This window comes from Carcharhinus amblyrhynchos, chromosome 21 (genome assembly GCF_965287045.1).
Source record: "Carcharhinus amblyrhynchos chromosome 21, sCarAmb.v2.hapA, whole genome shotgun sequence".
Classification (NCBI taxonomy): Eukaryota; Metazoa; Chordata; class Chondrichthyes; order Carcharhiniformes; family Carcharhinidae; genus Carcharhinus; species Carcharhinus amblyrhynchos.
This window is the reverse complement of record NC_137344.1, coordinates 471,472-499,075: the sequence shown is the minus strand read 5'-3', so window position 1 is coordinate 499,075 and position 27,604 is coordinate 471,472. Positions and strand designations below refer to the sequence as shown.

The 27,604-nt window shown below is 46.3% G+C and overlaps 1 protein-coding gene across 1 annotated transcript in view; it reads right to left on the bottom strand.

Annotated features, from left to right (window-relative positions):
• ube2o (ubiquitin-conjugating enzyme E2O) overlaps positions 1 to 23,430 on the bottom strand; it is a 192,987-nt gene extending 169,557 nt beyond the window's left edge. The window contains exon 1 of the mRNA XM_080209242.1: positions 23,036 to 23,430. Coding sequence (XP_080065368.1) covers positions 23,036 to 23,410 — 375 coding nt within the window. The 5' untranslated portion in view covers positions 23,411 to 23,430. The remainder of the gene's footprint in view (positions 1 to 23,035) is intronic.
• Between the last annotated feature and the right edge of the window lie 4,174 nt (positions 23,431 to 27,604).

Here is a 27,604-nt window from a genome sequence, read left to right as displayed (position 1 = left end):
GAATGGTGATCATAATTCTATCTCCTTCACAATTGCATTGGAACGAGATAGGATCAGGCAGGCTAGGAAGGTGTTTGTCTGGAGTAGGGGGAAATACGAAGAAGTCAGGAAGTTACTTGGACAAATAAACTGGAAGGAGGCGTTCTTAGGGAAAAGTGCCGAAGGAAGGTGGCAGATGTTCAAGGAATGTTTGTCTGGAGCTCTGCATGACTACGTTCCGATGAGACAAGGGGGTTTTGGTAGGTCACGGGAACCATGGTGCACAAAAGCTGTGGTGAACCTAGTAAGGAGGAAAAGAAAGGTGTACAAAAGATTCAGGGAACTAGGAGATGTTAAGGATCTTGAGGAGTATAAGGATTGTAGAAGGGAGCTTAAAAGGGAAATTAGGAGAGCCAGAAGGGGTCATGAGAAGGCCTTGGCGGGTAAGATTCAGGAGAATCCCAAGGCCTTCTATAAATATGTGAAAAGTAAAAGGATGAGAAGACAAGGGATAGGACCTATAAAAGGTGAAGGGGGAAAGGTCTGTGTGGAACTAGAGGAAATGGCAGAGGTGCTTAATGAGTACTTTGCCTCAGTATTCACAGTGGAAACTGATCTGGGAGATTTTGCTACGGTTTTGCAGCAGATGGAAAAGATTGAGTATGTGGATATTAAGGAGGAGGATGTGTTAGAACTTTTGAATTCTATCAAGATAGATAAGTCGCCGGGACCAGATGGGATGTACCCCAGGATACTGTGGGAGGCGAGGGAAGTGATTGCAGAGCCCCTGGCGATGATCTTTGCGTCGTCAATGGAGACGGGAGAGGTTCTGGAAGATTGGAGGATTGCGGATGTAGTTCCTATTTTCAAGAAAGGGAACAGAGATAGCACGGGAAATTACCGACCAGTGAGTCTGACCTCAGTGGTCGGTAAGCTGATGGAGAGGCTTCTGAGGGACAAGATTTACGACCATTTGGAGAGGTTTGACATGATCAGAAATAGTCAGCATGGTTTTGTCAAGGGCAGGTCGTGCCTTACGAGCCTGGTTGAGTTCTTCGAAAATGTGACTGAACACATTGACGAAGGAAGTGCAGTGGATGTGGTGTACATGGACTTCAGCAAGGCGTTTGATAAGGTCCCCCATGCAAGACTTCTTGCGAAGGTGAGAGGGCATGGGATCCAAGGGCCTTTGGCCTTGTGGATCCAGAACTGGCTTGCCTGCAGAACGAAAGCTTGTGAGTATATTATCAAATAAATAGGTTGGACTAAAACCTGGTGTTGTCAGACTTTTCACTGTGTTGCCTGCAGAAGGCAGAGAGTGGTTGTGGATGGGTCTTTTTCTGAATGGAGGTCAGTCACCAGTGGAGTGCCCCAGGGATCTGTTCTAGGACCCTTGCTGTTTGTCATTTTCATAAATGACCTAGATGAGGAAGTGGAGGGATGGGTAAGTAAGTTCGCTGATGACACGAAGGTCGGTGGTGTTGTGGATGGTCTGGAAGGATGGCAAAAGTTGCAGCAGGACATAAATAGGATGCAGGACTGGGCGGAGAAGTGGCAGATGGACTTCAACACGGATAAATGTGTAGTCGTCCATTTTGACAGAACCAATGGGATGAACGAGTACACTATCAAGGGCAGGAGTCTGAGTAGTGTTGAAGAGCAGAAGGATCTTGGGGTCCGGGTCCACAGGACTCTTAAATCGGCCTCGCAGGTGGAGGATGTGGTCAAGAAGGCGTATGGTGTACTGGCCTTCATTAGTCGAGGGATTGAGTTTAGGAATCGGGAGGTAATGCTGCAACTTTATAAGACCCTTGTCAGGCCTCATTTGGAGTACTGTGCGCAGTTCTGGTCGCCTCACTATAGGAAGGACGTAGAAGCTATTGAAAGGGTACAGAGGAGATTTACAAGGATGTTGCCTGGACTGGGAGGCATGCCTTATGAAGTTAGGTTGAGGGAGCTGGGACTCCTTTCCCTGGAGAGACGAAGGTTGAGAGGCGACCTGATAGAAGTTTAATGTTGAGTGGAATAGATAGGGTGCATTCTCAGAGGCTATTTCCCCGGGTTGAAATGGTCGCTACGGGAGGACACAGATTGAAGGTGTGAGGAGGCAAGTACAGAAGTGATGTTAGGGGTAAGTTTTTCACTCAGAGGGTGGTGAGTGAATGGAATCAGCTGCCGTCAGTGGTGGTGGAGGCGAACTCACTGGGGTCTTTTAAAAGACTTCTGGATGAGTATATGGGATTTAATGGGATTGGGGGTTATAGATAGGTCTATAGATTGGTAGGTGTTGATGTGATCGGCGCAACTCGTGGGCCGAAGGGCCTGTTTGTGCTGTAGTGTTCTATGTTAAAAATGGGATTTATGCAAGGAGACATGTTGAGGAGTTAAATAAATACTTTGCCTTTATCTTTACAAAGGAGGACCCTGCCGTACAACTGATGGAAAAAGAGGTCGCAAAATTTGATTCATTTAAAATTCACACGGCAGAGGTATTGGATAGGTATCTGCACTTGATAAGACACCTAGACCAGGCAAGACCCAAAAGAAACAGAGAGAGAGAGAGAGAGAGAGAAAATGCAGAGCCACTGGCAGTACCAGAGGACTTAATCATAGAAGTTTACAGCATGGAAACAGGCCCTCCGGCCCAACTTGCCCATGCCTCCTCTTTTTTAAACCCCAAAGCTAGTACCAATTGCCTGCATTTGGCCCATATCCCTCAAAACCCATCTTACCCTTGTAGCTTTCTACATGCTTTTTAAAGGACAAAATTGTAGCCTCTTCTACTACCACTTCTGGCAGCTTGTTCCAGGCATTCACCACCCTCTGAAAAAATTACCCCTCCGGACACTTTTGTATCTCTATCCTCACATCTTGAACTTATGCCCTTCAGTTTTAGGCGCCTTTACCTTTGGGGTAAGATGTTGACTATCTAGCTGATCTATACCCCTCATTATTTTACTGACCTCTGTAAGATAATCCTTCAGCCTTCTAAGCTCCAGTGAAAAAAGTCCCAGTCTATCCATCTGCCTTTTATCAGTCCACTGGCCCAATTGATCAAGATTCCTTTGCAATCAGAGAACTTTCTTCACTGTCCACTATGCCACCAATCTTGGTGTCATCTGTAAACTTGTTAACCATGCCTCCTATATTCTCATTCAAATCATTAACATAAATGACAAACAGTGGACCCAGCCCTGACCCAAGGCATATCATTGGTCACAGGCCTCCAGTTTGAAAAACAACTCTCTACTACCACCTTTTTGTATTCATTTAGCTACCTCACTCTCAACCCCGTGACAGTTAACCTTATGCAAGGTATGTGGTACCTCGTCAAAGGCCTTACTAAATTCCATTAGACAACATCAACCGCACTGCCTTCAACTACCTTCTTAGTCACCTCTTCAAAAAACTCAAATTTATGAGGCATGATTTTCCACTCAAAGCCATACTGACTGTCCCTAATCAGTCCTTGCCTTTGTAAATGCCTGTAGATCCTGTCTCAAAATCTCTTTCAACAACTTACCCACAGATGTAAGGCTCACTGGCCTGCAGTTCCCCGGCTTTTCCCTGCACCCCTTTTTAAGCAAAGGGGCAACATTTGTCACCCTCCAGTCTTCAGGCACCTCACCTATGATTATCAATGATTCAAATATCTCTGCTAGCGGACCCACAATTTCCTTCCTAGCCACCCACTGAGAATTGTAAATGTTACACACTTGTTCAAAAAAGGTGAGATGTGGAGATGCCAGCATTGGACTGGGGTGGGCACAGTAAGAAGGCGCACAACTTAAAAAGCACAGCTAGCAACTATAAAGTGCATCGAGGTAGATAAATCCCTGAGACCTAATGAAGTGTATCCCAAGACATTGTGGGAGGCTAGGAAGGAAACTGCAAGTCCCCTTGCAGAGATATTTGAATCATCGATAGTCACCGGTGAGGTGCCTGAAGATTGGAGGGGGACAAATGTTATGCCTTTGTTTAAAAAGGGCTGCAGGGAAAAGCCTGGGAACTACAGGCCAGTGAGCCTCACATCTGTGGCGAGTAAATTGTGGAAAGTATTTGAGAGACAGGATCCACAGGCATTTAGATAAGGACTGATTCGTGACAGTCAGCATGGCTTTATGCGTGGAAAATAGTGTCTGACAACTTTGATTGAGTTTTTTGAAGGAGTAACCAAGAAGGTAGATGACGGCAGTGCAGTTGATGTTGTCTACGTGGACTTTAGCAAGGCCTTTGACAAGATACCACATGATAGGTTGTTACATAAGGTTAAATCTCACGGGATCCAGAATGAGGTATCTAATCGGATACAACATTGGTTTCTTAACAGATGCCAGAGGGTGGTTGTAGAGAGTTGTTTTTCAAACTGGAGGCCAGTGACCGGCGGTGTGCCTCAGGAATCAGTGCCGGGTCCACTGTTATTTGTAATTTAGTGATTCGGATGAGAATATGGGAGGCATGGTTAGTAAGTTTGCAGATGACACTACATTGGTAGCATAGTGGACAGTGAAGAAAGTTATCTCTGACTGCAACAGGATCTTGATCAATTGGGCCAGTGGGCTGACGAATGGCAGATGGAGTTTAATTTAGACAAATGCGAGGTGATGCATTTTGGTAGATTGAACCAGGGCAGGACTTACTCAGTTAAAGGTAGGGTGCTGGGGAGAGTTACACAACAAAGAGATCTAGGGGTACAGGTTCATAGCTCCTTGAAAATGCAGTCACAGGTGGACAGAGTGGTGAAGAAGGCACGCGGCAGGCTTGGTTTTATCGGTCAGAACATTGAAGCAGTTGGAACGTCTTGAAGTTGCACAAGACATTGGTAAGGTCACACTTGGAGTATGAGAGCAATTCTGGTCACCCTATTAGAGAGGATATTATTAAACTAGAAAGAGTGCAGAAAAGACTTACAAGGATGCTAACAGGACTTGATGGATTGAGTTATAAGAAGAGGCTAGATAGGCTGGGACTTTTTTCTCTGCAGCATTGAAGGCTGAGGGGTGATCTTATTGAGATCTATAAAACAACGAGGGGCACAGATCAGCTAGATAGTCAATATCTTTTCCCAAAGGTAGGGGAGTCTAAAACTAGTGGACATAGGTTTAAGGTGAGAGGGGAGAGAGATAAAGTATCCAGAAGAGCAATTTTTTCACAGAGGGCGGTGAGCATCTGGAGCAAGCTGCCAGAGGTAGTAATAGAAGTGGGTACAATTTTGTCTTTCAGAAAGCATTTAGACAGTTACACAGGTACAATGGGTATAGAGGGATATGGGCCAAGTGCAGGCAATTGGGATTAGCTTATGGGTTTTAAAAAAGGCGGCATGGACAAGTTGGGCTGAAGGGCCTGTTTCCATGCTGTAAACGTCTATGACTCTGTGACCCTATGACAACACCAGGTTGAAGTCCAACAGTTTTATTTGGAATCACGAGATTTCAGAGCTCCTTCGTCAGGTGAGTGAAGGTCGGTTCACAAACACAGCATGTACAGAGTGATACAGCACAGGAACAGGTTCTATGGCCCTCCAGGCCTGCACCGATCATGTGTTTCTAACTAGACCATCCATTTGTATCCCTCTATTCCCAGTTTGTTCATATGGCTATCGAGATAAAACTTAAATGATCCTAGGTGTCTGCCTCAACCATCTTGTTTGGTAGTGCATTCCAGCCCCCACCACCCTCTGCGTAAAGTATGTCCTAATTTGCAGGTGCCGGCGTTGGACTGGGGTAAACACAGCAAGAAGCCTCATTACACCAGGTTGAAGTCCAACAGGTTTATTTGGTAGTAAACGCCACTAGGTTTCGGAACGCTGTTCCTTCGTCAGCTGAGTGAAGAGTTCTGATCACCACAAGAGATATAAAGGCGCACACAGTTTACAGAATACTGATCGGAATGCACGTCTTTACAGCTAATCTGCTATTCAAGTCTTGAAGGTGCAGACAATGTGAGTGGAGATAGCATTAAGCATAGGTTAAACAGATGTGTATTGTCTACAGACAGGACAGCAAGTGAGATGTTGCAAGTTCAGGCAAGTCATGGGTGTTACAGATAGTGACATGTCTGTAACCCCCATGACTTGCCTGAACTTGCAACATCTCACTTACTGTCCTGTCTGGAGACAATACACACTTCTTTAACCCAAGCTTAATGCTATCTCCACTCGCACTGTCTGCACCTTTAAGGCTTGAATAGCAATTTAGCTGTAAAGACTCGCATTCTAATCAGTATTCTGTAAACTGTGTGCCTTTATTTGCCCTGTTTGTGATCAGAACTCTCCACCCACCTGACGAAGGAAGTGTTCCGAAACCTAGCGGCGTTTACTACCACATAAACCTGTTGGACTTTAACCTGGTGTTGTGAGACTTCTTACTAAAATATGTCCCCCACATATCTGTATTGAACCTTGCTTCCCCACGCGCCCCCCCGCCCCATCCCCTCCCCAACTTAATCTTGAATTTGTGACCCCTTGTATTTGTCATTTCCGACCTGGGAAAAAGCTTCCAACTGTTCACCCTATCTATGCCCTTCATAATTTTATAAACTTATTAGGTTGCCCCTCAACTTCCATCTTTCCAGGGAGAACAACCCTAGTTTGCCCAATCTCACCTTATAGCTAAGACCCTCCATACCAGGCAACATCCTGGTAAACCTTTCCTGCACTCTCTCCAAAGCCTCCACGTCCTAGAACATTATAGAACATTACAGCGCAGAACAGGCCCTTCGGCCCACGATGTTGCGCCGACCAATTAAAAAAAGAAATGACCCTCTAACCTAAACCAATCCCTTTCCATCTATAAACCTACCCACGGATCTCTTAAACGCCCCCAAACTAGGCGCATCTACAACTGCAGCAGGCAGGGCATTCCAATCCCTCACCACCCTCTGGGTAAAGAACCTACCTCTGACATCCATCCTATAACTACCACCCCTTAATTTAAAGCTATGCCCCCTCGTGCTAGCTTTCTCCATCCAAGGAAAAAGGCTATCACTGTCCATCCTATCTAAACGTCCTTCTGGTAGTGTGGCGACCAGAACTGGACGCAATATTCCAAATGTGGCCTAACCAACGTTCTATACAGCTGCAACATCAGACTCCAGTTTTTATACTCTATGCCATGTCCTATAAAGGCAAGCATGCCATATGCCTTCTTTACCACCTTTCCCATCTGTGTTGCCACCTTTAAGAATCTGTGGACTTGCACACCCAGACCCCTGTGTCTATACTCCTGATGGTTTGCCATTTATGGTATAGCACTCCCCAGGTTAGATCCAGCAAAAATGCAACACTTCACATTTATCTGCATTAAATTCCATCTGCCATTTCTCCGCCCAATTTTCCAGCCCCATCTATATCCTGCTGTATTCTTTGATGATGTTCATCACTATCTGCAACTCCAGCAATCTTTGTGTCGTTCACAAATTTACTAATCAGACCAGCTCCATCTTCTTCCAAACTATTTATATACATATCACAAACAGCAGAGGTCCCAGTACAGAGCCCTGCGGAACACCATTAGTCACAGACCTCCAATCAGAAAGAGACCCCTCCACTGCAACCCTCTGTCTTCTATGGCCAAGCCAGTTCTGAGTCCATCTAGCTAGTTCACCCTTGATCCCGTGTGATTTAACCTTTTGCATCAGCCTGCCATGAGAGGGACCTTATGGAATGCTTTACTAAAATCCAAAAGAGAAGCTAAACGGCGACAGGCCAGTCAGTTTAACCTCAGGAGTGGAAGCTTTTAGAAACAACAAAACGAAATGTAAGTCACTTGATTTGATGTGAACATACACAGCATGGCTAGCAAGTTTGTAGATGATACTAAATTAGGAGGTATCGGGATAGCGAAGAAAGTTACCAAAAATTGCAGGTGAATCTTGATCAGTTAGGGAAGTGGACCGAGGATTGCCAAATTGATTTCAATAAGTGAGAGGCATTGTATTTTGGAAAATCAAATCAGGGTAGGACTTATACAGTGAACAGTGGGGCGTGTTCAGCAACAGAGGGATCTAGGAGTACAAGTACATAGTTCATTGAAAGCCACATCACAGGTAGACAGAGCAGTGAAAAGACATTTAGCACACCGGCCTTCATCAGTCAGGGCATTGAGTATAAGGGTTGGGACATCATGTTGCAGTTGAACAAGTCATTGGTGAGGCCACACTTGAGTACTAAGTTTGTGGATGACACAACGGTTGGTGAATTTGCAGATAGCGATGAGGACCATCAGAAGATACAGCAGGATATAGATCAGTTGGAAAGTGGGGGGGGGGGGGAGATGGCAGATGGAATTTAATCTGGACAATTGAGGTAATGCATTTTGGAAGGTCTAATACAGATAGCAAATAAACAGTAAATGGCAGAACTCAAGAGTATCCCAGCAAAGGGAGCTGGGTGTACAAGTGCACAGGTTACTGGAAGTGGCAATGCAGGTGGAGAAGGTAGTCAAGAAGGCATATGGCATGCTTGCCTTCATTGGCCAGAGCACTGAGTTTAAAAATTGGCAACTCACGTTGCAGCTTTATAGAACCTTAGTTAGGCCGCACCTGGAATATAGTGTTCAACTCTGGTCACCACACGACCAGGAGGATGTGGAGGCTTTGGAGAGGGTACAGAAAATATTTACCAGGATGTTGCCTCATATGAAGGGCATTAGCTGTGAGGAGAGGTTAGAGAAACTTGATTTGTTCTCACTGGAGCAACAGAGGTTGAGGGCGAACTGATAGAAGTCTACAATATGACAGACATGAATAGAGTGGATAGTCAGAAGCTTTTTCCTAGAGTGGAACAGTCAATTACTAGGGGGCATAGGTTTAAAGGAGATGTGCGAGGCAGATTTTCTTTTTACACAGAGGGTGGTGGGTGTCTGGAACTCGTTGCGTGGGGGGGCGGGGGAGAGGGTAGTACTGGAAGCGGATATGGTACTGACTTAAGGGGCGTCTTGACAAATACATGAGTAGGATGGGAATAGAGGAATATGGTCCCCGGAAGGGTAGGGAATTTTAGTTAAGTTGGGCAGCACGGTCGATGCAGGTTTAGTGGGCTGAAGGGCCTGTTCCTGTGCTGTAATTTTCTTTGTTCTTGCGTACAGTTTTGGTCACCCTGTTTAAGGAAATTCATTGATAAACTGGAAAGAATGCAAAGAGGATCTACGAAGATGTTGCCAGGACAAGCGGGCTTGAGTTACAGGGAGTGGTTGGCCAGGCTAGGATTTTAGTCCTTGGAATGTAGGAGAGTGAAGGATAACCTTGTTGAGATGTATAAAATCATGGAAGGGGGCAGAGATAAGATGGTGCACAATCTTTTTCCCAGGGAAGGGGAACTCAAAACTGAAGGGCATAGATTTAAGGTGAGAGGGGAAAGATATAAAAGAGACCTAAAGGGCATCTTCTTCACACAGAGGATGGTGTGTATATGGAATAAGCTGCCAGAGAAAGAGGCAGGTATAATAGCAGCATTTAAAAAGCACTGGATAAGTTCATGGATGGGAAAACATTAGAGTGACATGGCCAAAGCAGGTGGTGGTGTGGGAGATTTTGAAAAACATTAAGGTGGACAAGCCCCCAGGGCCAAATAGAATCTATCCTAGAATACTGAGAAGGGCAAGGGAAGAAATTGCTGAGGCCTTGGCCAAAATCTTTGTATTCTCTTTAGCTAGGGGCAGTTACCAAAAGATTGGAGAGTACCTAACATTGTTCCTTTACAAGGGCAGAAAGAGACAATCTAGGAAATTACAGGCCTGTCAGCCTCACATCACTGATGTGGAAATTATTGCAGTAAGCTTTTAGGGACAGAATGTACTCACATCTGAAGCAGAATAGGCTTATTAGCAATATGCAGCATGGGTTGTGAAGAGGAGACCGTGCCTCAAACGTGATTGAGTTATTTGAGGAAATGATATGAAAAATTGACCAGGGCAGTGGATGTTGGATACATGGACTTACTTCAGTAAAACCTTCAATAAAATTCCTTATGGCAGGCTGATACAGAAGGTGAAGTCATATGGGATGCAAGGTGAGCTGGTAAGTTGGATACAAAACTGGCTTGGGCATAGAAAAGAGTAGCAGTGAACAGATACTTTTCTAACTGGAGGTCTGAGACAAACAGTGTTCCACAGGATCAATACTGGGGCCTTTGTTGTTTGTAATATATGTAAATGATTTGGAGGAAAATGTAGGTGGTCTGATTAGTAAATGTGATGATACAATAGTTGGGGGAGTAGCAGATAATGAGGTGAATTGTCAGAGGATACAGCTGGATATAAATCAACTGAAGACCACAGCAGAAAGGTGGCAGATGGAATTCAATCTGGACAAATGTGCAGCACGGTGGTTAGCACTGCTGCTTCACAGCTCCAGGGTCCTGGGTTCGATTCTCGGCTTGGGTCAATGTCTGTGTGGAGTTTGCACATTCTTCTCGTGGGTTTCCTCCAGGTGCTCCGGTTTCCTCCCACAGTCCAAAGATGTGCGGGTTAGGTTGATTGGCCATGCTAAGAAATTGCCCCTTAGTGTCCAGGGATTAGTGGGTATAATATGTAGGGATATGGGGGTGGGATTGTGTTCAGTGCAGACTTGATGGGCCAAAGGGCCTCTTTCTGCACTGTAGGGTTCTATGATTCTATGAGTTGATGCAATTTGGAATGTCTAGTGCAGAAGGAAAGTATACAGTAAATAGCAGAGCCTTTAGAAATATTAGCATACAGAGGAATCTAGGTGTACAGATCCACAGTTTCCTGAAGGTGGCAAATCAGGTGGACAAGGTGCCAAGGCAGCATATGGCATGCTGGCCGCCTTCTGTCAGGACACTGAGTGTAGAAATTAAAAATCATGTTGCAGCTGTATAAAGCTTTAATTAGGCTGCATTTTGTGTACAATTCTGATTGCCACACTACTGGAAGGATGTTGATGCACTGGAAGAAATTTACCAGGAAATTGCCTGGTCTGGAAGATATGGACTATGAAGAAAGGTTGAACAAACTTGGGCTTTCATTGGAGTGTCAGAAGGTATTGGGGGGAGGGGGGAAGATGACAGAGAGAGAGAGAGAGAGAGAGAGAGAGAGAGATCCCAGATAGTGGTTTACAAGATTATGATAGGCTTGGATAGAATGGATAATCAGAGTCTTTTTCCCAGGGTCAATTACTCAAGGACATAGGTTGAGAGTGTGAACGTTTGAGAGAAATGTAAGAGGCAGATTTTTCAGAGGGTGGTGAATGCCTGAAACACGCTGCTGGAGGTGGTGGTGGAGGAAGCAGATTCTATAACAATGTTCAAGAGTCATCTGGATAGATACATGAATAGGCAGGAAATAGAGGGATTATGGGCCAGAGAGACATCTGTGTTCCCACAGACATGGTGGGCCGAAGGGGCTGTTCCTCAGCTGCACTGTTCTTTGTTCGAATGCAGACAATGGTACTAGCTGTGATGTAGCAGTGCTACACACTGTGCCACCCAAGAGGTTAAGGATGTTTGATTACCCTTTTCAGAAGATAATAGAGAAGGTTGATGAGGGTAATACTGTATTTATGGTGTACATAGACTTCCAAAAGGCAACTGGTAAAGTGCCACAGGGTAGATTTGTGCAGAAGGTGAGAGACACAACAACATGGACATGAAATTGGTTTGAGCGGCAAAGAACAACAACACAAGGAACAGGCCCTTCGGCCCAACGAGCCCGCGCCGTCATTTCAACATTGAGAGTCCCCTCTTCCACCCATGACCCTTGTCTACGCTTATGGCACTCCACATTGGAAACCAGATTGAGGGGAGACTAATTTAGGGACAATTTGTTACACCAGTCAGCTTAAGGGCACATCTTTGGGGTGTGGGAGGAAACCGGAGCATCCGGAGAAAACCCACGCAAGCACGGGGAGAATGCGCAAACTCCCACAGACACTGGCCCAAATCCATGTATCTGCACAGCAACAGTGATAGTCACTGAGCTGTCGTGTTGCCCATCAGCTGGTCCAGTTTAAGCGTACACTAATGACGTGAAGCACTAGGCTACTCTCGAAACATCCAAGAGCAGCCCTCGCACGACCCACCGCGTGTATGCCCCTTGTTGGGCAACAAGGCGGACCGAAGCACCTGTGGATTGAGAGAAAAACATCAATAACATGCACATCCTTATGCAAACATTCAAGGGAATCCCCAGAAGCTCAAAAGTGAAACAAGTGAGCCAGAAAATATGTTGGAAGGTCCATAGGAATCAATTGATTCCCAGGGACGTCCCAAGGCTCTTGATCCTCATTTAAAACAGTCTCCCACATCCCTCCATCTCCATCCCGCTCACGTGCCTAAGTATCCCTTAAACAACTCCAGCGTGCCTGCCTCCACCACCTTACTTGGTAGAGCATTCCATACCCCCACAACCCTGTGTGAAAAACCTCCCCCTAACATCCAAATTATACCTTGGCCCCCTCACCCGAAGCCTGTGGCCCCTCGTAATATTTGGGTCTAATCTAGGAGAAAGCTTACCACTGTTTACTCCATCTATACCCTTCATAATCTTATACACCTCTATTAGATCTCCAAACAGGGTAGTCAATGGTTGATTTTTAAACTGGAGGAGGATTTATAGTGCAGTTCCAGGGATTGGTACAGAACCTCCTGCTCTACCTGAGTTATATGAATAGAACCATAGAAAACAGCAGGAGGAAGGCATTCGGCCTTCGAGCCTGCTCCACCATTCACTATGATCATGGCTGATTACCCAGCTCAATAGCCTAATCTGACCTCTCGCACCCCTGGCTCCAAAATCCTTTGATATCCTTCATCCCAGGAGCTGTGTCTTAACTCCTTCTTTCTTGAAAACATGCAATGTTTTGACCTCAACTGCTTTCTGTGGTAGCAATTTCTACAAGCTCATCGCTCACTGGGAGAAACAATTTCTCCTGATCTCTGTCCTAAAAGATTTTTACCTGTTTCCTCAAGGCTATGACCCCTTGTACTAGACACCCCTGCAGTTTGGAACATCTTTCATGAATCCACGCTGTCTAGTCCTGTTACAAATAGGTTTCTAGGAGAGTGTCCCTCATTCTCATGAAGTTCAGCAAATATAAGCCTAACTCAAATCTCTCCTCATACGTCAGACCTGCCAACCCAGGAATCAGTCTGGTAAACCTTCTGTACTCCTTCAATAACAAGAACATCCTTCTCATATAAGGACAGCAACGTTGCACGCAATATTCTAGGTTTTCACCAAGGTCCTGCATAATTGCATCAAGACGTTTCTGCTCCTGTACGCAAATCCTTGCGCTATAAAGGCCAACATTCCATTTGCGTTTTTTAATGCCTGCTACACCTGCATGCTTAACTTCAGCAACTGGCATATGAGGGCACCCAGATCTCATTGGCTTTCAATTGAGAGGGTGGAATGTGCAATCTGTTTTTGCTACCAAAATAGATGACCTCACATTTATCCAGATTGTATTGCATCTGCCATGCATTTGCCCACTTAATCAACTTGTCCAAATTAAACTGAAGCATTTCTGTATCCCCTGCATAGCTCACTGTCTGACCCAGCTTCTCATCCGTAAACCTGGAGATATTACATTTAGTTGCCTCATTAAATTATTATATATTGCATATAGCTGAGGTTTTAACACCAACTCTCGTGGTACATCACTAGTCATTGCCTGCCATTCAAAAAAATGCTTGTTATTCCTACTGTCTCCTAGAATCACTAGTGCCGAAAAGGCCAGTTGTCCCATTGAGTCTGCGGCAGCTCTGACAGTATGTTACCCAGGCCTTTCCCCCACCTTATTCCATAACCCTACATTTCCCATGGCTAATCTACTCTTCTTGGGAAAGTGATCCATTTTTTCTGCGGGAGGAAACCCCGAACACCCGGAGGAAACCCACGAAGACACGGGAGAACGTGAAAACTCCAGAGACAGTCACCCAATACCAGAATTGAAACCAGATCCCTGAGGCAGCAGTGCTAACTACTGTGCCACATGCCACCCAACTGTCTGCCAACTAGTTTCTCATCCATCCCAACACACTACCCTCCAGTCCCGTGCACTTCAATTTTACACGCAAATCTCTTCTGTGGACCTTTGGCGAGAACGTTCTGAAGTCCAAATAAACCACATCCACTGGCTCCCCTTCATCAACTCGACTAGTTACATTCTCAAAGAATTCCAGTAGATTTGTCAAGCATGATTTTAATTTCCCATTCTGTTACTTCACTGCAGTGTTAATGTGAGCCTATATGTGACAAATAGACTTTTTAAACTTTACTTTCATAAATCCATGCTGACACTGTTTTCCAAGTGTTTACAATAAAACCTTTGATAATGGATTCTAGAATTTTACCCCCTTCTGACATTAGGCTTTCTAGTCTATAATTGCCAGTTTTCTCTATGCCGCCCTTTTTAAATAATAGTTACATTACTACCCTCTGATCTGTGTGAACTGTTCAAGACTATAGAACTTTGGAAGATGAGCACCAAGGCATCCACCACTTCTTGGGCCACTTCCTTAAGTACTCTGGGATATAGATTATAAGGCCCTTGGGATTTTACGGCCTTCAATCCCATCAGTTTCCCCAACACAATTTCTCTACTGATAGATTTCCTTCAGGTCCTCCCGCTCACTAAATCCTGTGTTCAAAGTTTTTTGTACCTTATGTATACCCGTCTTTGAGAAGATAACTATTTAGTTGGTCAGCCATTTACTGTCGCCAATTATAAATTCTTCTGTTTCGAACTGTAAGGGACCTACGCTTGTCTTCAATCTTTTTCTCTTCACATACCACAGAAACCTTTACATTAGTCATGTTCTCCACATGCTTACCCTCGTGTTCTATTTTCTCCTTCTCAATCTGTCCCTTGGTCCTCCTTTGCTGAATTCTAGACTGCTCCCAACCCTCAGGGCTGCTGTTTTTTTCTGGCCACTTTGTGTGCCTCTTGCTTGAATCTAATACTATTTCTACTTTCCCTTGTAAGCCATAATTTGGCCAGCTATCCCAGTTTAGCTTTGTGCCAAAACAAACAATTATTGCAGTTGACGCATCCATTCCTTGAATATCTGCTATTGCCTATTCTCCATCATACCCTTAAGTAACATTTCCCAATCCATAATAGCTGATTCGTCTCTCAATAACATTGTAGATTCCATTACTAAGATTCAGGGCCTTAGCCTCAGAATCAAGTACATCACTCACCATCTGGATGAAGAATTCTATCATATTAATGACCTAGACGTACTCTTTAGAGAAGAAACTTGATTAAAAGTTTTCAAAAGTAATGTCACCACCACGCGAGTGGAAGGTAACAAGCAAACTACCACGGACAAAATACTGCCTTTGGGCAGAACATACATGGTAGGGAGCCAGCAGGGGAGTGGGTGAATTGCAGTCAGCTGGCCCATCACGATGGCCCAAACAGCCTTCTACAGTGCTATAACCATTCTATGCTTTTACAATAGTAAGCCAATTTCATTCAAAGCCTATAATTTTGTTAATGAAATCAATGTAGCATACTACAGTTAATTCAGGTTAGACATTTCTATCAATAAATATTATTTCACAGTACAATATTTCACTTCTAAACACTTTAACCCTTATAGATAGAACAGATCATTTCCTAAGTAAGACAACTGCAAAGAGTAACTGAACACGGTGCAGTAAACCTGCTTCGTTTGCAGCTAACAAGCAGTTAGCAATTAATTGAGGGGCATCACGACAGATACAGATATAGCCAACTTTAACTAATCAATAAAGTGCAATGCAGCAATACTTCACATTCAGCCTTCAATGTTTAAAATAGTATTAGTGGTAAAAACCCAGTTCTGCATCTTTGCAATAATGGGGAAGGTGGTATTGAGAACCATTTCAACAAAAAGGTTCAAAATAATTCGCTCAAGTCAGCTTTCTGTTTCAGTAAATCAGTCTTTCGCACAGTCCCCTCCATACACTTGCCCTTACATTTGTGGGTACCTATAGTTGCTTCGACTAGCCAACAAGCAATGTATATGGACACAAATATATTTCAAAATGTTAGAATTGTATTAGAAACCAAAGATTAACAAATCTCTGGGATGTAATTGGAAGATCATACCGCAGAGTAAAATACCCAATTGTTCATTTTTTTGAAAAGATTTCTGACCTTCAGTAATCCTCAACATGTTTTACAATCTGAAATGTAGTCACTGTTGTAAACTCAGAAATATGGCACACTCATACACAGCAACCTCCCACAAAGTCCCGTGTGTAACTAAATCACGTATTCTGTATTGAACTATAAAAAAAATTGCTCTTCAGAATTGTGCCATGGGATCTTCTGCACCTAAAGAGCAGAACGGGCCTCAACGTAAGGACTATTCCACAAACAGCACGGCAGAGAGCAGCAATCCCTTACTGAACCTCAGGGGAAAGGACAGAGTGGATAGTCGGATGCTCATTCCTAGGGTCATGCTGTCTGCCCAATGATGCTGCCTTCTCTAATAGTCATTGCCCAACAGACCCCTCCCCCGTATCTCTCAATCCTCCCCCCTGAATATCTACCAACATCCACCTCAGTATTACATCAGTCAACAATTACATGTATGCAACAAACAGCTATAATTTATAATATATACAGGAAGGCTTCTATAAACAAGGGATAAAAGGAGAAGATGAAAACCTGGAATGTAATAGAATTCCATCGACTATATTCAAACAGAAAAATCCAATTTTGGAAAAACATTGGGTCCTTAAACTATACGGAATGTAGCGCAATTCCACACATTTAGCTGCTAGCATCATCAGTCTCAAATGAAAGGCAGCATCTTCACAAAACAGAATTGTACAAGCGTTCCAGCTAATTAACACATCAGGTTTGTACATATCGTAAACTCGACTGGATTCTTTAAGTAACCACTAGTATAGCATATTTAATTGCCATGGACCATGCTACAAAAAACTGCAGGTGTTACTGCAATAAACTAAACCATACTGGCACAAAGCCAGGCCCCTGCACTGTGGCAGCAATGAATGCAGCACCCAGCAACAGATAGGGCTGGATCATTCTCCCAGTACAAACAGGCTCCTCCCCCACCCTGCACTGCACAATAGTGGCACATCTGCTCAGCACTCAATGCAGCAGAGCTGGATCAGCAAACAGCAAAACAAGCACCATTTCCACCCAAACCAAACCCGTTTCAGTGCTTAAACTGAAGAAACTGCAATTGAGTGTGGCAAAGCAGTAAATAAATGCCAGCCCAATGCTAGAAATACAATCAGCTGCACATACGCAGCACTATCCTCCAATTGACTGTCTCACTCCCTAGAACAAAGATAAAATTGCAAAGCAACAGGTTATGCCTCAGTGCGACACATTCAAACTTTCACAAGAGTATATCACAAGGAAACAATGTTCAAAAAAGCTACAGTACCTGGTAACTAAATTACGCTAATTAGGTTGGTCAGACACACAGCCATCAAAAATGTCACTGAAGGCTGCTCACTATTTTGGGAATGACCAATTAACCTATCCAAAATAATCCTGCTCACTAGTATACATATTCAGTAATTCTGGACATAGCCATTACTTTTATGTTAGTGCAAAGCACAAGGTGAAGCATTTGCAAATATCTTCAGCCTGAAGTGCCAAGTGGATGATCTATGTTGGCCTCCTCCTGATGGCAGTCATCTGAAATTTGACTCACTCCATGAGATAGCAAGAAAGGGTTTATGACATTGAATACAGCAGTGGCAATGGACTAACAACATCCCATCTGCAGTAGCAGAAACTTGAACTGCAGACCAGTTATACCATTAGCCAAGCTGTTCCTGTACAGTGACAACACAGGCATTTATCAGACATGTCCAAAATTGCTCAGGTACATACAGTCCATTAAAAGTAGGACAAGTCAAATCCGGCTAGACAACCACCCCTGTCTACACACAATCACAAGCAACGTGATGGAAACTCTCACCAACAGTTCTATCAAATAGCATTTAACAACATTGTGTTCATCAATGCTCAGTTTGAGTCCTGCCATGGCCACTTAGCTCCCACCTCATTACAAATTTAGTCCAAATACAGACAAATGAACAGAATTTCAGAAGTGAGGCAAGATTGATTGCCCTTGACAGCAAGACTTCATTTGGACAAGTGTGGCACCAAATAACTCCAGCAAGTGTCAATGGGAAGAAGGGGAAAACTCTCTACTGATTGGAGTGATAGCTAGTACAAATTGGGTGGCACAATGGTTAGCACTGATACCACAGCACCAGGTTCGATTCCAGCTTTAGGTATCTGCATTGAGTTCTTCCCGTGGTCTGCGTGGGTTGCCTCCCACAATCCAAAGATGGGCAGGTTATAGCCATAGCTATAGAGTGGGATGGGGGGGCGGGGGGGGTGGGGTGGGGGTTGAGCCTGAGCAAGATGCTGTCGGAGAGCTGGTGCAGACTCGATGGGCCAAATGGCCTCCTCCTGCGCTTTAGGGATCTATGAAATTGGAAGATGGCAGATGGCAGTAGTTGTTGGAGATCATTCATGTCAGCCAGAACGTCATTGCAGACGTCCACCTAGAATCAAACATCCTCAGCTGTTTTACAAGTGACCTTACTCCCTGTACCAAGTCGGAAATGGGAACGCGCACTGATAATTGCCGTGTTCAGAGGCATTTGCAACTCCTCAGATATTAAAGCACACTAAGCCCATGCAACAAGACATGGACAACTTTCAGATTTGATTAAGGATAGTTTCCAACAGAAAATCTAAACATCTTTCCTTGACATTCAACAGAATTACCATTGCTGAATTTGCCCACCATCAACATCTAAGTGTTATAACCAGCCATATAAATATCGTAGCTACAATAACACGCTACAGGCTGAGAATTGAGACACAAACAATTGGCCTCCTAACTCCCCAAAGCCGGGTCTACTATCTACAAGGCATCAGTCAGGAATGCGATGTCATAGTCTCCATTTGCCTAGATGCAGGCAGCTCCAAATTATTCATGCCTAGACACCATCCACGGCAGAGCAGCCTTTGACCCATCTACAACCTTAAACATTCACCATTGGTGGACAGTGCCAGCAGTATGTACACGGGATGCACTGCAGGCTCCTTCTACCACCTGGAAGGCAGGAAGGCTTGGGCACACCATCCTTGCACAATCATCCAGACTTGGAACTACCTCACTGTTGCCGGATAAAAATTCTAGAACTCAACTTGTGGGCCGAAGGGCCTGTTTGTGCTGTAGTTTTCTAACTCTCATCCTAACAGCACAGTGGTATATGCTCAGAGGTGATCCAGATAGCAGCACACCATCAATTCGAGTAATTAGGGATGTACAATACATGCTAACCTTGCCAGCAATGTTCACATTCAAAGAACAAGTAAAAGTAAATTCTGTTCAGACAAGTAGACCAAGTGTTAGCAAATGGCACAGATGTCTTTGACAGAAGGATTTTGGGAAAAGGTCAATGAGAGGATGCTTGAGCAAGTGGACAAATTTTCATTCACGAAGAGGACAAGATCACAGTATCAGTTGTATCGAACAGAAACTACATAGCCAGAATTTGGGGTCAAGGTGTTACGTATTGGATATCAATTCCATGTATTGTGTTTGTTAATTAAGAAATCTGACAAGATGCAAAATGTGATTTTTTTTTAAAAACACAGTCAAGGTTTATGCCAAACTATTCCATAATACTCTCCAAGTACAGAAAGGGGACAAATGTCTCTATTACTTTAAAATTTCCTAAATAATGAAATCAGCAGTGCAATGACAATGTTATAGTAACAGACCACATTAGACTATCACATGGGTGGTAGTTCAAGCTGTTTTCCAAAAATGTTGCTTTTACTGAATGCCATCATTTCAGAATGAAAGATTTTCTAAAATGGTGCAAGGCTGCTCAAGCCTCTGATCTCCAGCAAGTGGCACTGAACTGGGAGTACGACAATGGACTGCATTCTATACTGCTACCCCTACTCTATAGATAACAGAATACTTCATAACTTGCAATTTAGATATGAGAGAAGGTGTGGAAACATGGGGAATTTGAACATTATAATGTTGATCTAGTTACAGTGCTTGTAATGCTGTAAATATCCCAAGCTGCTTTACAGAAACTGAAAAAATTGACACCAAGGCAAAGGAGGAGACATTAGCATGGGCAGCCTCAGTCAAAAGATGAATGTTAAAGAGGGTCTTAAAAGACAAAGATTAGGGTAGGAATATAATCATTTCATAAGAAATAACTCAAACTAAACCACAATAAAATGGACTGAGCATTTTCCATTACATCACTCAGAACCATTTGCATTATTCCAGAGGGACTATCAGATACATTTACGCAGAGCATCTGATGCGGCCCTGCCTTTATTCAGGGCAGTGCAAATTTTCAAAGCCTTTATACATCAGGGTGCTACATTAACAGTCAATTATAATCAATTATTGAACTATAATTTCCTGAAGTTTAAAACTGAATTTCTCCATTTCCACCACAATGACTTCAACAGCAGCTAACGGTTACACTGAGGATACCAATGCAGAAGCACCAGGTAACATGAGCAGCACATTCATTACAAATTGTTAACATACTAGAAACACAGTAACAAAATTAAGCCAGAGTGAGACAGTACAGGTCGGTGCAACATCGAGGGCCAAAGGGCGTGTACTGCGGTGTAATGTTTAGCTCAGAGACCAAAATAAAGCGAGGCAGTAAGGGTTTTATTTGCATGCAAGTAACAAGCAAGGGGCTAAGTGATCCCTTAGCGTCAAGGGGCTAGCACAGTAAACACGTAGGAAATGGGGATAGGGCCTGCGTGAGATTGCTGTTTGTCTAGGCTCGACAGGCTGAATGGCCTCCTGCGCTGTAGGGATTCTAGGATTCATTTTATGATAGACATGTAATTGACAATACAAGAATGGCAGAGACATCCAGTACGACCAGAAAATAGAAACAGGAGGCGGCCATTCAGCCCTTCAAATCTGCTCCACCATTCAATAAGATTCTGGCTGTTCTCACCGATCCACTTTCTACTTTCCCTCCATAACCTTTAACCCTCCTACTAATCAAAACCTACTGATCTCAGCCTTGGAAATGTTCCAGCCTCCACAGCTTCCTGGGGTAAAGGATTCTTAAGAGATTCACCAGTTTTTGAGAGAAGAAATTCATCCTCAACTCTATCTTCAATGTACACCACCTCACCATTCTCCTGCCCTTATTCTGTGACTATGCCCTCAGGTCCCACACACTCCCACGAGTGGAAATATCCTCCCAACATATACCCCACTTAACCCTTAAAAATCTTAAACGTTTCAATCATATCACCTCTCATTCTTCTGAACGCCAAGGAGTACAGAGCCATGCTGTTTAACCTTTCCTCATGTGGGAGTCCCTCCATACCCAGGATCATCCTAGTAAACCTCCTCTGTGCTGCCTCCAATGACAATATATCTTCCCCTAAATAAAGAGACCAAAACGGTACACAGCATTTTAAATTTGGCCTCACCTTCTGCAGTTACAGCAACATTTCTTTACTATTATACTCCAGCCCCCTTGAAATAAAAGTCAGCACTCCATTTGCCTTTCCAATGCCTTATGTCCCTGTCTGCTAGATTTGTGGTTGTGTTAGATTTTTCTGCAGTCTCTCTCTATTTAAATAATAATCCACCCTCTCATTCCAAAATGAACAATCTCACATTAAATTCCATTTGCCAATTTTTTCCTGCAATCTGTCAATATATCTCTAAACTTTTTATATCCTCCTTAAAACCTGCCTTCCCTCTAATCTCTATCAACAAATGCGGCCACAGTACACTGTTCCTTCCTCTAACTCACTAATGTATTTGTGAAGAGCTGTGATCCCAGCACTAATCTGTGACACTCCACTTGTGACTGATCTCCAACCTGGGAAGGACTGCCTTATCATTTCCAGTTGCTTTGCCAATTTTCTAATCTTGCAGAATATTACCTCCAGCACGATGTGCTCCTATTTTGCACAGTAGCCTTGTGTGTGGCACCTCATCAAATGTTTTTTTGAAAATCCCAGTATACAGCACTGGCTGTCTCCACTAACTATTCTGGCTGATACCTCCTCAAATAACTCGAGGAAGTTTGCTAGACATGCTTTCCCCTCTTATAGAAATCTGTGTCTCTGCTTGATTAGATTATGACTTCTCAAATGCATTGCTGCTCTCTCAATCATCAATTCTAACATTCTCCCAATAACTGAAGTTAGGTTAACTGGCCTGTAGTTTCCAGCATATTGCCTCCTTCCCTTTTTGAGGAAGGGTACAAGGACATTTCCAGTTTTCCAATCCTTTGGCACAGGCCCAGAAGACAAGAATTTTTGGAAAATTACAATCAAATCATCTACAATTTCTGCAATACATTTAAGATTCTGGGGTACAAATCATCAACTCAAGGAGACTTGCCAGCCTTTAACCCCATCAAAAAGAAATAAGATAACTGACTCAGATGGTGTCCGTCCCATAATACTTTGGCATTCGCCAAATATCTGGATATGGTAAGTGTGCCAAGGGGCAGCACAGTGGTTAGCACTGCTGCCTCACAGCACCAGGGATCCAGATTTGATTCCCAGTTTGGGTGACTGACTGTGTGACGTTTGCACATTCACCCCATGTCTGCATGGGTTTCCTTCGGGTGCTCTGGTTTCCTCCCACAGTCCAAAGCTGTGGGGGTTGGGTTGACAGGTCATGCTAAATTGACCCTTGGTGTTAGGGGGATTAGCAGGGTAAATATGAGGAGTTACAGGAAGAGGGTCTGGGGGAGGGATTTTGTCAGTGCAGACTCGATGGGTTGAATGGCCTCCTTCTGCACTGAATTCTATGCGAAAGACAGGAAAGTTGCAAATATTACACCCGTGTTCAAGGAAGGAAAAAAAGGGGTATCAAGAAACTAAAGACAGCAAGCCGCTCTCAAACGTGGATAAATTTCTAATGTGATTTTGAGATAAAATTAGGGACATTAGAAATGCAAGCTGAATTAGCATTCCCAATGGACCCTATCGCCCCTTCCGCAGCACCGGGGATCCTTATTCCCCAACACTCACCGCCTGGCTCCGGGCTGAGTCCCTCTTCCCCCGCACTCACCTTCACCTCCCTCACGTCCTGCTTGCCGCCCTCTGGGTACCATTGCACACGGACATAGCCTTTCTTGAGGGGCCGCTCCCGGCCAGCTCCCTCCTCATCCGTGTCCGAGCTTTCGCCGCTGCTCACCTCGCCGTGGATCAGGCCCACGATACCGTGCCGCAGGGCCCCCTTGTAGGTGCCGGACACCAGGTCATCCACAAACAGGAGGCGCTGGCTGCCCGGGGCCGGGGACTGCGCGGGGGACGGCGCCGGAGAGGGAGAGACCGGGGCGGCAGGCCGCAGGGCTGTGCTCCCCGGCCCCGGGCTCGGGCTCGGACTGAGCGGGCCTCCCGGCCCCGGGCTCGGACTCCGCGGCTTTTCCGTCTCCGCCTCCATCGCCGCCGCTCCGAGAAGCCGCCCGCGAGCCGTCGCCGTGCTGACGTAGACGCATAATGACGTCACAGCACACCTGACCGAACAGTCGCAGCCAATCACAATGCCCGGAGCTCAGCGTCAACCTCTGATTTGCCAATTCTCGCAGCCAATCACAAAACTCGGTTACCGTGGGCGGGACAATAGGCCCATACGGAGCTCCGCCCACATAAAGCCCCGCCCACAGTGACCCCGCGATACTTCCCTTCTTTGGGGCGACTTTTATTCTTTTTGCCCAAAGTGTGGGCCCAGGGGGGGCCGGCGTGGGCCCGGGGTGGGTGCGGGGGGGGGCCCGGGGTGGGTGCGGGGGGGGGGCCCGGGGTGGGTGCGGGGGGGGGGCCCGGGGTGGGTGCGGGGGGGGGGCCCGGGGTGGGTGCGGGGGGGGGGCCCGGCGTGGGTGCGGGGTGGGGCCCGGCGTGGGTGCGGGGTGGGGCCCGGCGTGGGTGCGGGGTGGGGCCCGGTGCGGGTGCGGGGTGGGGCCCGGTGCGGGGTGCGTGGGTGCGGGGTGGGGCCCAGTGTGGGCCCAGGGTGGGCCCCAGGGTGGGTGCAGTGTGGCCCCGGGGCGGGTGCAGTGTGGGCCCAGGATGGCCCTGGGGCGGGTGTAGTGTGGCCCCAGGGCGGCGCCGGGGCGGGTGTATGGCCCTGGGGCGGGTGTAGTGTGGGCCCAGGATGGCCCTGGGGCGGGTGCGGGGTGGCCCTGGGGCGGCTGCAGTGTGGGCCCAGGATGGCCCTGGGGCGGGTGTGGTGTGGCCCTGGGGCGGGTGCGGTGTGGGCCTGGGGCGGGTGTGGTGTGGGCCTGGGGTGGCCCTGGGGCGGGTGTGGTGTGGGCCTGGGGCGGGTGTGGTGTGGGCCTGGGGCGGGTGTGGTGTGGGCCCAGGATGGCCCTGGGGCGGGTGTGGTGTGGCCCTGGGGCGGGTGCGGGGTGGCCCTGGGGCGGGTGCGGGGTGGCCCTGGGGCGGGTGCGGTGTGGCCCTGGGGTGGGTGTGGTGTGGGCCTGGGGTGGCCCTGGGGCGGGTGTGGTGTGGGCCTGGGGCGGGTGTGGTGTGGGCCCAGGATGGCCCTGGGGCGGGTGTGGTGTGGGCCTGGGGTGGCCCTGGGGCGGGTGTAGTGTGGCCCCGGGGTGGCCCTGGGGTGGGTGTAGTGTGGCCCTGGGGTGGGTGTAGTGTGGCCCCGGGGTGGGTGTAGTGTGGCCCCAGGGTGGCCCTGGGGTGGGTGTAGTGTGGCCCCGGGGTGGCCCTGGGGCGGCCCTGGGGTGGGTGTAGTGTGGCCCCGGGGTGGCCGTGCCTAGGGACAGAGACAGGCAGCAAGGACTGATGGTGAGTGGCTGGGAGGGAAATTTACAGACGGGCACCTACTGCCTCTGTCCTGGACTGCAGGAGGAAACCAGAGCACCCGGAGGAAACTCACACGGACACACGGAGAATGTGCAAACTCCATGTAGACAGTGACCCAAGCCAGGAATCGAACCCAAATCCCTGGTGCTGTGAAGCAGCAGTGCTAACCACTGTGCTATTGTGCCATCCTGATGTGCTATCAAATAAACCTGTTGGATTTCAACCTGATATTGTGAGACTTCTTACTGTGCCCACCCCTGTCCAACGTTGGCATCGCCACACCATGTATTAACATACGGTGAAAAGTATTGTTTCTTGCGCACCATACAGACAGAGCGTACCGTTCATAGAGAATAAAATGAGTGCAGAATGTAGTGTCACAGTCATAGCTAGGGTGTAGAGAAAAATCAACTTAATGCAAGATAAAGTCCACTCAAAAGTCTGATGTCGGCAGGGAAGAAGTTGTTCTCAAGTCGTGACCTCAGACATTTCTCTCTTTTCCTGACAGAAGAAGATGGAAGAGAGAATGTCTGGGGTATGTGGGGTTCTTAATTATGCTGGCTGCTTTGCCGAGGTGGCAGGAAGTGTAGACAGAGTCAATGGATGGGAGGCTGTTTTGATTAACGAACTGGGCTTCGTTCACGACATTTTGTAGTGTCTTGCAGTCTTGGACAGAGCAGGAGCCATACCAAGCTGTGATACAACCAGAAAGAATGCTTTCTATGGTGCATCTGTAAAAACTTTGATGAGAGTCGTAACGGACATGCCAAATTTCCTTAGCCTCCTGAGAAAGTAGAGGCATTGGTGAGCTTCCTTAACTAAAGCATCAGCCTGGAGGGAACCAGGACAGGTTGTTAGTGATCTGCACGCCTAGAAACTTGAAGTTCTCAACGATTTCTACTCAGTCCCTATTGACATAAGAACATAAGAAATAGGAGCAGGAGTGGGCCATCTAGCCCTTCGAGCCTGCCCCGCCATTCAATAAGATCATGGCTGATCTGTCGTGGCTCAGTTCCACCTTCCCGCCCTTTCCCCATAACCCTTAATCCCCTCTCTTATCAAAAACCCATCAACCCGCGTCTTAAAAATATTTAGCGAGGCAGCCTCCACCACTTCAACGGGCAGAGAATTCCAGAGATTCACCACCCTTTGAGTGAAGAAGTTCCTTCTCAACTCCGTTCTAAACCGCCCCCGCTTTATCTTGAGGCTGTGCCCCCTAGTCCTACTGTCTTTTTTGAGCGGGAAGAGTCTCTCCACCTCTATCCATCCCATTCATCATCTTATACGTCTCAATGAGATCTCCCCTCATTCTTCTAAACTCCAACGAGTACAAGCCTAGTTTATTCAGCCTCTCCTCATAGCTCAACCCCCTCAACTCCGGTATCAGCCTAGTAAACCTCTGCACTCCCTCCAAGGCCAAAATATCTTTGCGCAGGTGCGACGCCCAAAACTGCACACAGTACTCCAGCTGCGGCCTCACCAATACCCTATACAGCTGCAGCAAGACCTCCCTACTCTTATATTCAATCTCCCTAGCTATGAAGGCCAGCATCCCATTCGCCTTCCTGACCACCTGCTGCACCTGCAAGCTGGGTTTTTGCGATTCATGCACAAGGACCCCGAGGTCCCTCTGCACCGTCGCCTGCTGCAGTTTTTCGCCACGTAAGTAATAGCCCTTCCTACCATTATTCCTACCAAAGTGGACCACCTCACATTTGCCAACATTAAATTCCATTTGCCATTTCCTGGCCCATTCGCCCAGCCTATCTAGATCCTTCTGCAGACTCTCCACACCCTCCGCACAATTTGCCTTTCCCCCAATCTTGGTGTCATCAGCAAATTTCGACACCCTACACTCGGTTCCCTCCTCCAGATCATCTATATAAATGGTAAAAAGCTGAGGCCCCAGCACCAACCCCTGGGGCACTCCACTAGTCACCATCCGCCAATCCGAATAGCACCCGTTGACCCCCACTCTCTGCCTCCTATTTGACAACCAATCCTCTATCCATGCTAACACCCTACCCCCAACTCCATGTCCCTCGACCTTCTGCAATAACCTCTTGTGAGGCACTTTGTCAAACGCCTTCTGAAAATCCAGAAAGACCACATCCACCAGCTCTCCGCTATCCACCGCCCTAGACACATCCTCATAGAACTCCAGTAAATTTGTCAGACACGACTTCCCTTTAATGAAACCGTGCTGCGTCCGCTCTATCAAGCAGTTCCCTTCAAGATGCCTCGCTATTTCCTCCTTAATGACGGATTCTAACATTTTACCTACCATAGACGTTAAACTAACCGGCCTATAATTCCCCGCCTTTTGCCTGGCACCCTTCTTAAACAACGGCGTAACATTAGCCGTTTTCCAATCTTCCGGCACTTCCCCGGAATCCAGCGACGTCTGGAAAATAACCACCAAGGCATCCACTATCACCTCCGCCATTTCTTTCAGAACCCTCGGATGCATTCCATCCGGTCCTGGCGACTTGTCCACAATCAGCCCCTCCAGTCTGTCGAGCACCGCCTCTCTAGTAACAGTAATGTCATTAAGACCCTCCATTCCTACCACCTTTCCATCACTAACACCCAGCAAATTATTCACGTCCTCCTCCGTGAAGACAGAAACAAAAAAGTTATTCAATACCTTGGCCATATCCCCATCCCCTACCACTAGGTCCCCTTTCTCATCCTCTAAAGGACCAACGTTCACCCTAGCCAGCCTCTTCCTTTTTATATATTTATAAAAACTCTTGCTATCCTTTTTTATATTAAGCGCTAGCCCAGCTTCATAGTTTCTCCTACCCTTCTTTATCAACTTCTT